Source organism: Pteropus medius, unplaced genomic scaffold (assembly GCF_902729225.1).
Source record: "Pteropus medius unplaced genomic scaffold, Ma_sr-lr_union100, whole genome shotgun sequence".
In the NCBI taxonomy this organism is placed as follows: Eukaryota; Metazoa; Chordata; class Mammalia; order Chiroptera; family Pteropodidae; genus Pteropus; species Pteropus medius.
Window position 1 is genome coordinate 18,611,320 of NW_024354500.1, and position 10,070 is coordinate 18,621,389.

General features: G+C 39.0%; 1 protein-coding gene and 1 pseudogene across 2 annotated transcripts in view; one reads left to right on the forward strand and one right to left on the reverse strand.

Moving 5' to 3' along the window:
- Positions 1-4,579, reverse strand: part of CD109 (CD109 molecule) — a 102,354-nt gene extending 97,775 nt beyond the window's left edge. The window contains exons 1-3 of one of the 2 annotated variants that reach the window (XM_039853291.1): positions 4,490-4,579; positions 4,075-4,281; positions 2,814-2,986 (exon numbers count right to left, since the gene is read on the reverse strand). In XM_039853291.1, coding sequence (XP_039709225.1) covers positions 2,814-2,986; positions 4,075-4,148 — 247 coding nt within the window. In that variant the 5' untranslated portion in view covers positions 4,149-4,281; positions 4,490-4,579. Of the gene's footprint in view, positions 1-2,813; positions 2,987-4,074; positions 4,383-4,489 lie in introns of those variants that run through there. The other variant, XM_039853292.1, reaches the window with a different exon arrangement.
- Positions 4,580-9,006: 4,427 nt separating this feature from the next.
- LOC120595007 (metallothionein-2A-like) lies at positions 9,007-9,455 on the forward strand (annotated as a pseudogene).
- Positions 9,456-10,070: the final 615 nt, after the last annotated feature.

Below are 10,070 nucleotides of genomic sequence, written 5' to 3' on the forward strand. Positions count from 1 at the left end.
TTCTAGTCACTATAGAGATGATAATGGTGATAATGATGGTGATGATGGTGATGATGACAGTGGTAGTGATAATGACAAGTACGCCTAAATGTCTGAATCTTGCCACTAAAGAGGCATTTATACATTTTTAAAGAACTCCACAAAATTTAGGAGAAACACTTTTTCTAAAAAGTTGTTCAAAAAAAATGTAATTAGTCCCAAATAAATGTAGAATGAATACCTAAGAAAATGAATAAACTATAATGTAAGCAGTGCTGCCAGCCTTGAGGATAAAGATGCAAACAAAATTTTCCCCATGTCTGTCAAACAAATAAATGAACTCTTCCTTGTGGACAACCTATACTTTTCTGCCTTTATTAAAGTATATTCTACATTTCAAATCTTTTAGCTATTACTATTTCTGACACAAATTAAGCTAGAAATGCATTCTGTCCCAGGAATTTCTAAGAAGACCAGGACTGCTAGAAACGGCCACTCAGACCCAGTCCCCCTCCTTACCTAGTTCTGCTAGAAGATAAATCTTTATTAAAATCAACCTTTTCTTGAAGGCCCTCAGAAGAAAGTGACAAAATAATCAGATCTCAAATGTAATCATTTGGCTAGGAATAAAAATGAATCCTCAGAAGGTCCAGATCCCAATGATTTAGAAGTCCTCTTTTATCTACATATAGTTACAACTGGAGACGTCAGATAAAAAAAAAGGATGTGAAGACAAGGAAGGAGAATGTCTTGATCCTTAAGTCCTTGCATTCCAGGAAGCATCTGCTCTGAGAACAATGATTCACAGCCTCCAATACGCAGAGTAACATTCTACTTTGAAAGAGAGAGCTTGCTTCCAGCAATGGTGTACTCAATGAAACTATTATGTCAACAGAGCCAAAAACGGCCCCTGAAAGAAGCACACTTTCTCATTTTCTTTTTCAAAGATTCATTCTGTTCCCAGGATAGTGTTGTCCCACCCAGTCATGAGCACTTTAGCCTTCCCAGAGGCATGTGACAGACTCTCCTTCCAAAAGAAAAATCTAATAATAAAATTAAAAACCAAGCGACAATAACATCTATCACCATTATTGGTATTATTTGCAGGGGGAAAAAAAAAGAGACTAATAAAGGAAATTGCAGAAAAGACACTGCAGGGGAAATTCTAGAATAAGAGTATGCAAAAGTCCAAGCAAGGCCCAGATATTTATCAAAATCGTCCATGTTATTCTGGACCTCTGCATTGTAGTAAAACGGCCACACATGTAGAGCCAAAACGATATTTCTTAATAAACAATAATGAATGTGGAAGTACCTTAAGTATTGTCTGCTGTGATTTCGTATTTCAATATTTTCTTTAGCCATTATTTTAAGACCAGAATTCATTCATTTTCAGAATAATGGTTTAATAATGAAAGGAGAGGTCTGCCTCCAGGTACAAAGGAAATAAATTATGCTTCCAGAATCTTTTTTCAGTATTATTACTTGTAATATTAACAGCTGTTGTTTACTGAGTACCTAAAAGAGTAGAAATACTGATTTTAACTTGATAACTGAGATTTAAGTTTCATTATCCCCAGGTTCCAGATGAGGAAATTGAAGCTCAGAGCTCTTAAGTAACCTGCCCAAAATCACATAAATGAGTGCTAAGCCTCAATCTCAGATCTTAAGCACTAACATAGATTTCCTCTGCAGTGAAACAAGGCCTCTTTTTTCCCTGATATTATATCTATGAAAGATCCCTGCAGGCCTCCTCCTGACTTTACAACCATGGTTGTAAACCAACTTTGATTTTATCTCATTTCATGATGGTGCTAATTTTTCTATGCGTAGAGTATAAACATTTATATAAAGAACCACTGTGGAATCCCATCCATCTTTCATTATGTGCCCTTAAATGATTTTTTTAAAAGATAACTCTTAACATTATAGGAATTTATTCTTCAATTTCTGGCCCCTGATTAAACATCTAAACATGATTCTAGTTAACAGTGTTTATAGTTGAGTAGTAGGATTATGGGTGATTTGGGTTTATTTCCTTTACTTTTAGTGTTTATCAGGTTGTAAACATTAAGTATATAATACTCTTTCAACTAGAAAAAATTACAATAAATGTTCATTTTAATGGAAAAAAGTTTAAATATTTACCCCCAAAAAATTATTTCTTCTCTTAGTATTGAAAAAGAAGACATTCGTTGATCCAATTTAATGCTGAGAGAGGTTAGAACCCAAACTTTAAACAAGATTTGGGGATTCTTTTACAAATGTCTCCCACTTTTACATTATTTTTTTCTGTTACTTAAAATCTTAAGAAATATTCTATAAAACTGAATTTTAATTATTGTGCAGCTCTTCTTTTCCTTCCCATAGGCTTATTTAGGAAAATCTCCTATAGCCAATAAATAAGGTTTTGTGTAAGACTGTTAACTATATCCATTTCCTCTTGTTAGTATACCTTGGTCTACATTCCCGGCCTCCTTTGCAGCTAAATGTGGTCATTAGAGGAGGAACAGAAGCAATATGAACCACATGAGAAATTCCATGCTCTTCTTCTGACTTGGAAACTACATGTTGATGATGATGGAGCCACAAAGTAGAAGGATCCTGGGTCTCTGAATCACCACTTGGAAGAACAGCCAAGAACACCATTTTGGACTTCATGCGGGTAAGAATTAAAAGTGCTTCTAATTTTTATGTAAAAGTGTTTTCAATTATTACATAAGACATTGCAAATTTGGGGTTTCTCTGTTACCTTATCTACCGAAAACCACAGTTTTATTAACATATGCCAGTTACTACAACAGAAGGGTAAAACTCTGTGCTATCTATCTTACCTTTTTCAAAGACTCCTTCTGCTTCCAGGACAGAGACCGTGAGGTTTCCTGCCAACTTGATTACTTCAGCCTTCACAGTGACCTGTGAGGGGCTGTGTTCCAGCAGCTGCACCCCAATAGTCACATTTCCTCCAGGCCTGATGATCTCTGGGGCTGTCACCAGAAACCTGGGCCTAAAGAGTTTCCAATAAGGGAAAAACAAAGTTTCTTATCTTCACACCTCCATTCTTTTGTGATCTTCAAATTGTGTTGATAGTGAGACATACTCCATATATCGTGCCAATTGCAGTTGTTCCAGTTAATATTGCCCCGCTGCTCCATTTAGCAAATGCACTGAAATGCTATTGAAATAATTCCCATAAATCAACTTTAAATGTAATTCATGTACCAGTAGAGTAGGGCCTGTGTCCTTCTATTTTATAAACGACGAACAGGATGAGCCTCAGTATAAATGGCTTATGCTGGGGCAAGCAAAAGTTATTGGCAATGTACAAGCCTCTAAACTTCTCCTTTACAGATGACCTCATCCCAGTGTGATTTTTTTCTTGGCAAACACACACACACACACACACACACACACACACACACGATTTTGCCTGTTTCTTATTCAAACCTTTATGTCAGGGCATTTGCCCAAGAAAATATCATCTAACTAATTGATTGCAATATACCATCAGAAATTAAACTATCAATGGTGAAACTTTCAGGTGTAGCAGAGTCGCTAAAACAGCACTTTCCTCTGCCTGAGCTACAGGTTAGGGCTCAACAGCAAAAACCTTTAGGAATGGAGAACTGACCATTATTTGGGTGTCTCGGTAGTTACCTGCCTACAAAATCTGCACCTGAACCCACACTTCAGTCACCTCAGCCACATTTTTCCATGCCAAAGTTGAGACACCTTGTTTTAAAAAAAATAGTATATGTTTTTGAGAGAAGAAGGCACATTATTTGGGAGCAAATAGTTGAGAAAAATACAGAGGCAACGCGGACTAAAAATAAAATGACTCTCTTTAGAAAGTAGTTACGGCCAGAGAGTCGCTTAAACAACTTCATGGGTGGAGAATATAACTGTCTCATGGAGAACCAAGCTGAAGCGACACACAGGCAAACCCTCCAGGCCAGCGCCTGGCTGGGGGCTGCCGCCGCGCGGCCGTTTCCCACCCGCTGCTGCACAGCCGCTGCCGCCTCCCGCAGCCCGGGCCCAGAAGGACAGCGCGGCCCCGCGCGCCCTCACTGCGCGCCCGCGCTCCTGCGCTCCTACCCGGGGGTTGCGGCCAGCGCGGCGGTCCACATGCAGACAAGGTGGGCGGCGGTTAGGAGCCGTGGGCCCCGCATCTCCGCGGTGTCTGCCTGGGCGAACGTCGGCTCCTGGGGAAATTCGCGAGCACCACGGGGTGTGGCTTTCCACCTCCTCCCTGATTTTTTTTCCCCCCTGACTCTGGGGTTTAGCAGTCTGAAATGGGCGCGCCTAAAAAGCGGAGTGAGAGATCTAAATTGAGACAGGACTGGGTGGCTCCACCCCTCCCACCCGCATCACAATGGCGCTTCTGGTTGCTCTGGCAGACATCGCAAATCCAGGGGGGTTCAAAAAGCGGTCTCTAAATGCGGTTAGCCCAACCTGGCCCAACCATCCCTGCTCCCTGCTGAGAACACAGGGCGCCACTTTTTCAGCCTACCGGGTTCCTCTATGGGCTGTTTACCCGAGCGCTTTACCAACGATGCCCAGAGTGAGTAAACAGGCCCATCCTTGTGAGGAGAAATTCATAGCAGCTATGCGAAGTGGAAAAAAATTAATCATTGTCCGCCAGATTATGAGTCAGAATTTTAGAGAAATGGCAAACACACACACACACACACACACACATACACACACACGCACGCACACGCGCCAAAAGGGTGTATTTACTGGGTGGTTGTTTAATGTATACGAATGGGCACCGGAGAAAACTTTATTACCTTAATACAAAAACCGAGGTATATTGTTTGCCTCGCCAGGAAAATGTGATTTCTCATCTTGAAAAGAAAGAAGAAGAATTCTGGCACATACAAGAGCTAGGTGTTGCTACTTGGAACTCTGAGAAACAAATGAGGAGATGCTTTATACTTCTGGCTATGTCGAAACATACTTGCTACAGAAAGTGTCCATTAGAACTGTAAAGTTTGGTGCAATTTTTATAAACACGACTGAGACCGGTGTAGCTTTCCTGTCCTAACCAAGGACAGTGGCCCTGGCACCCAACCTTACAAATCTCTAGCTTCTCACTATCCTGTCGGCAGCTCCTTCTCCAGCTCTTTGGCACCGCCAGCATCTTCAGATGACTCAGGTTTCACCATGACTACACCATAAAAGCAAAGAACGGCCAGAAACTGTTGAAAAACAAGCACATTCAATCCCTGAGAACTTAAACTTTCTAATTCATGGAGAAAAGTTTTAGATGGTGACTTTTTAATACCCGGCAAATGCAAAAGGAAAAGAGGTTAGCAAAGGAGTGTCTTGTGACAAAGCTATGTGCTAAAAAGGGAGAAAGTAGCACCTAGACAAACTGTGGTTTTTGAAATCCAGGAACTTACTTTCCTCCCTTTCCTGTTCCACCCCTTTTCACCCTGCTGAACAACTTGCAGAGGTTCCTTATGTCCTTGTTTCTCCTACAGGCAGCCTATCTTTAGTGGCCCACTTCCTGTGCAGGCAGGGTTTGGGAATGGTGAAAATATCTAAGTAGATCCTAGGGTACGGATCTTGTCCCTAACACAGCTGTTATGCTAGTCTGGTCTCCTTACCTCTGTTGTTCAGAGAGGAGGACTAGGGTCAAGTGTGAGCCAAGTATCAAGGTCTAAATCAGTGTATATCACACTCTAATGTATATGAGAATCACATTAAAATGCAGACACTGATTCAGCAGGTCTGAGATGGGGACTGAGATTCTGTTTTACTGAAGCTTACAGCGAGCCACAGGGTATCTACAGACAGGCAATTTTAGGGCACTTTGATGAGAAAGGGAAGTTGAGAACATGGAGAAAATGCTTTTCAAGCTTCACTTCATAAGATGGATCAATAAATTCAGGTTGATTTTAGAGGCTAGCAAATGTAACAGGGACTCTAAAAGATTTGTTAATAATATTGCATTCCAAGAAGACTTCTAGAAAGTCTTAGAACCACCTAGTTGTTTTATAAAATTAAATCTGTACAGATTTTAAATTGATGCAGCCTCCCTGTTTATGCCCCCCCTTTTTTTCACAATATACACTTGAAAAGCTTAACCATGCGGAAATTTAGCCATGTGGATTTGCACAAAGTTGAAGCTGTTAGATGCCTGGCAGAGAGTAGCTGCTCAATAAAAAATGTATCAAAAGGACTAATAAAAAATATTCATTTCAGAGTTTTTTTAATTAATTAAGAAAAACTGAAAATAGTCTGAGAGTAACAGTAAGAGATTGGGTTAAATATAATATATTTATGCAACAAAACGTTGTGAGGTGATTAAAATTTGTTCTTGAATTGGAGACGATTAAATTATTTAGAGATAAATATTCATGATATGCTGTTGGGGGGAGTCTGTTTCATACAACATTTTAAATGTGATTGCATTTTTATCAAAATAAAGTATGTTTATGTGTACACATACATTATAGATATAGTCACTGAAGAAAGACTTGGAGGATATTTACCAAAATGTTATGAGTATCCTGGTGATTACTCGTACCTGCCAAGTTTTCTACAATAAATACATATATATTATTTCCTTTAAGAAGGAAACAACAAAAATGGTATTGTATTAGTAAATAATCTTTAAAAGAGCATCTTAGAAACTCTTGGAAATAAAATTCATGAATTTTGATACTAAAAAAAATGTGTATATTCTTCCCATGAAAATTGAATGGCTTTCAGCATAAGAAGCCCACTCTGTTTCCATGTCCCTCCTGACCTGTCTTTAGAGTGTGGTTCAGAGAAAAGCAGAACCATTATGAGAGTGATTCTATGCAATTATGGGAGCTGGAGGAGCAGCCGTTGCCTCTGCATCTAGTGTTGAGCATAAAGTCACTCGAAGTCAGCGGGGGGAGAAAAGCTAATTGTGAAAGAGAGCAAGGAAGCATGAGGAAGAACTGAACCCATGTCTCTATTACCACCTCCAGCTTTGTTGTCATGGGTAACCTGCAGAAGAAACCGGTATCTTTCACCCAGAGCTGCATACGCACTGGGCTCAGAATTCAGAAAAGCTCAAGAAGGACACCTCTCAGAACTGGAAGAGCCACGGCCCGTTGCCAATGCACATGCACCAAGTCAGCTAGTGGATCACTAACAATGCAGGCAAGCAGCCCACCTGCCTCAAACCCTGCACTGACCCTCAGAGAGTAAAAGATACAGCAGCTTCACTGCTGACTTCCAAATTCACATAAAATGTCTCTTTCAGACTCCAATTCAGAACCATATAGAAGGGTGATTCTGAGAAATTTAGCTCCATCTTAGATAAGTTGGCACAGTACAAAGCTACCAAAGTCCATGTTTTAAACCATACTTAACTTCAATAAAAGACAATAGGAAAATTATGCTTTCACTTAACATGATGCAACAATCCCTCTTACAACCAAAAGCAACCTAAGGCTCTCTCCAAGAGGATACAAAGTCCCTTTAACCATCTTTGGACATTGTTCGTGTCTCTTCTAGCTGAATCGCATTTTCTTTTGATATCTGGTGACTTTAATGCTGAGATCTAAGATTAACTACTATTAACACAGGTTAGAAGGTAGAAGAATAAGAGGGAGAAGGAAAAATATTGGTTAATATATTCATATCAAAACAAACAGGAAATGCAAATAGCTATTACTCTCCCTATTCCTGCTACTGGTCACATAGCTGTAGATGGTATTTATAACCACCTTCTTCCACCTAGTCCTCTGCCCTCAGTATGTACCTAGGCTGGTCATAATTTACACATGGTGGGGTGACCCAAATCTTCATTCCTGAAGAGTCTGAGCCATTAGCAGTCTTTCTGGTATTATATTGTTGTTTTCTATTGATTTTAATCACAGGACCTGAGAGGAGTAAGAGACATCCAGATATATCTTATGCATTGCAGAAATACTCCTTACTTCCCTTTGTTTAGTGGCAACACATCCACAATCAGGATCATTCAATGACTCCAGCCAGTGGAGCAACCCCTTCTTCGGCTGCTGATTTGGCAGGAGGAGCTCAAGTAACCAGCTAGCAATCTCATCTGCCAGTTTAACTGAACCATTGCAGTATTCTCTAGTGAAAGAGTTCCTTTCTTGGCAGCTAAGACTGCTAACCCAGCAGAGCCCAATGTTGTGGGAATGGGAAACAATTTTCAGTAGTGGATCACTAGAGGTAGTAAAGGAACCACTCTAATTTGTACTGCCTAATTCTCAGACCAGTGAAGCTGGCTTTGAGAGAAACATCAGTTACTGATGTCAAGCATATACCACATTCTAGCATCTGTTGTTTGATTTTTACACGTTCAGATTTTGTAACATTTCAGAAGTATTATGTACGAAAAGAATGTCTACTTACACCCATCATCTGTTTGAGAGCTATTTAGATAGAATCCTGCACAGAACACCAGAATATTCCTCGAGAATATTTTTTACCCGAGGAAAAAGGAGGCAATCCCTGTCCCGTGGAAGACAGGGAACGATATTGAAATTAACAAGGAATAAGAAAAATGAGGCTTGTCCTTAACTCTCTATATGATAGTCCAGAGTTTAAAATTAGAATTATCTGTCCACTATGGGAGGTGAACACACAGTGTAAATACATATATGCCTTACTGTTAAAATGTACAGCTGAAACTTATTGGATTTTGTTAACCAATGTCACCATTAAAATTAATTAATTAATTGATTAATTAAAAATTAAATAAAATAAAATGCTTGATGAATTAGATATAGCACTAAAAAAAAGAAAGAAAGAAAGAAAAAAGCATTCTCTGTCCAAAGAAACTATCAAACAAGAGTGAATATTGAATAAAAACATTTTTAGGAATGGAATGGCTAAGATATTTTACTTTCCACAAACTCCTTTTAGAAAGTTACTTTAGAAGGACATATTTAACAAACCAGTGAAATAAGCCAAGAAAAAAACAAGATATAAGATTCAGGAAAAATATATATATAATCACAAGAACAATGAAGTGAGAAGTTCCAACAGGAAGAAGAATTCAAGGAATAAGGCTCGAGGGGTAAAAAAAGAATCTTAATAGAATAGATAAATGTGATGTAGAACTGGGGATGAAAAACTGAGACTATAATAATGTAAAATACTGCAACAAAAGAGAAGGGAATTGAGAAATTCTATGGAAAAGAAAAAGCTGGGGGAAAAAAGAGAGCATAACCATAATTCATTCATTGGTTCTGCAGTAAACAGTAATTATACACCACGCATTGCATGAGCACAAGTGCCTCTTTGCCTCTTGCTTTAGACCTCCTGTCTCATCTCTGCTCGAAATGGATCCCAATTACACCTGCTCCACTACATTGGTGGCTCCTGCACTGGATTCTGCAAATGCAGACTGCAGATGCACCTCCTGCAAGAGGAGCTGCTGCTCCTGCTGCCCTGTGGGCTGTGTCCAGTGATCCCAGGGCTGTATCTGCAAAGGAGCATTGAACAAGTGCAGCTGCTGGGCCTGATGTTAGGGGGAGCCTGCTCCTCAATGTAAATAGAGCAACATGTTCAAACCTGCATTTTTTAATTTTTTCATAAACCCTGATCTGATTGCTGTATTCCTTTTTGTATGAAATATTTGAAGGACAATAAACTTATCTAGATTCTTAAAAAACAATGGTTATATAATTATGTTGATGTAAGCATGGTTTATTGAGTTATAAGTTATGGAATCAGTCTCTTTAAAAGAAGAGAACTAAGCTCCATCCTGACTTCCATCATGAACTATATCGCTGGGAACCAAATAGTACATATAGGGAAATTGCCATTTATAGAAGTTTTCCAGCTAGTAAATGTAAAATCAATGTTAGAAGTAGAATAGCCCCATATCACAACCCTTAATGAAATAATAGATCTAGATCAGTATTATCCCATAGAATTTTCTGTGATGATGGAAATAATCTATATCTGGACATATTTAACAAACACAGTAGCCATGAGAAACATGAACTTACTGAGCATATGACATGTAGCTAGTGCAACTAAGAACTGAATTTTTAATTTTATTTAATTTTAATTTATATTTAAATAATGACATGTGACTAATAGCTGCCATATGGGATCATCATACAGATCTAAAC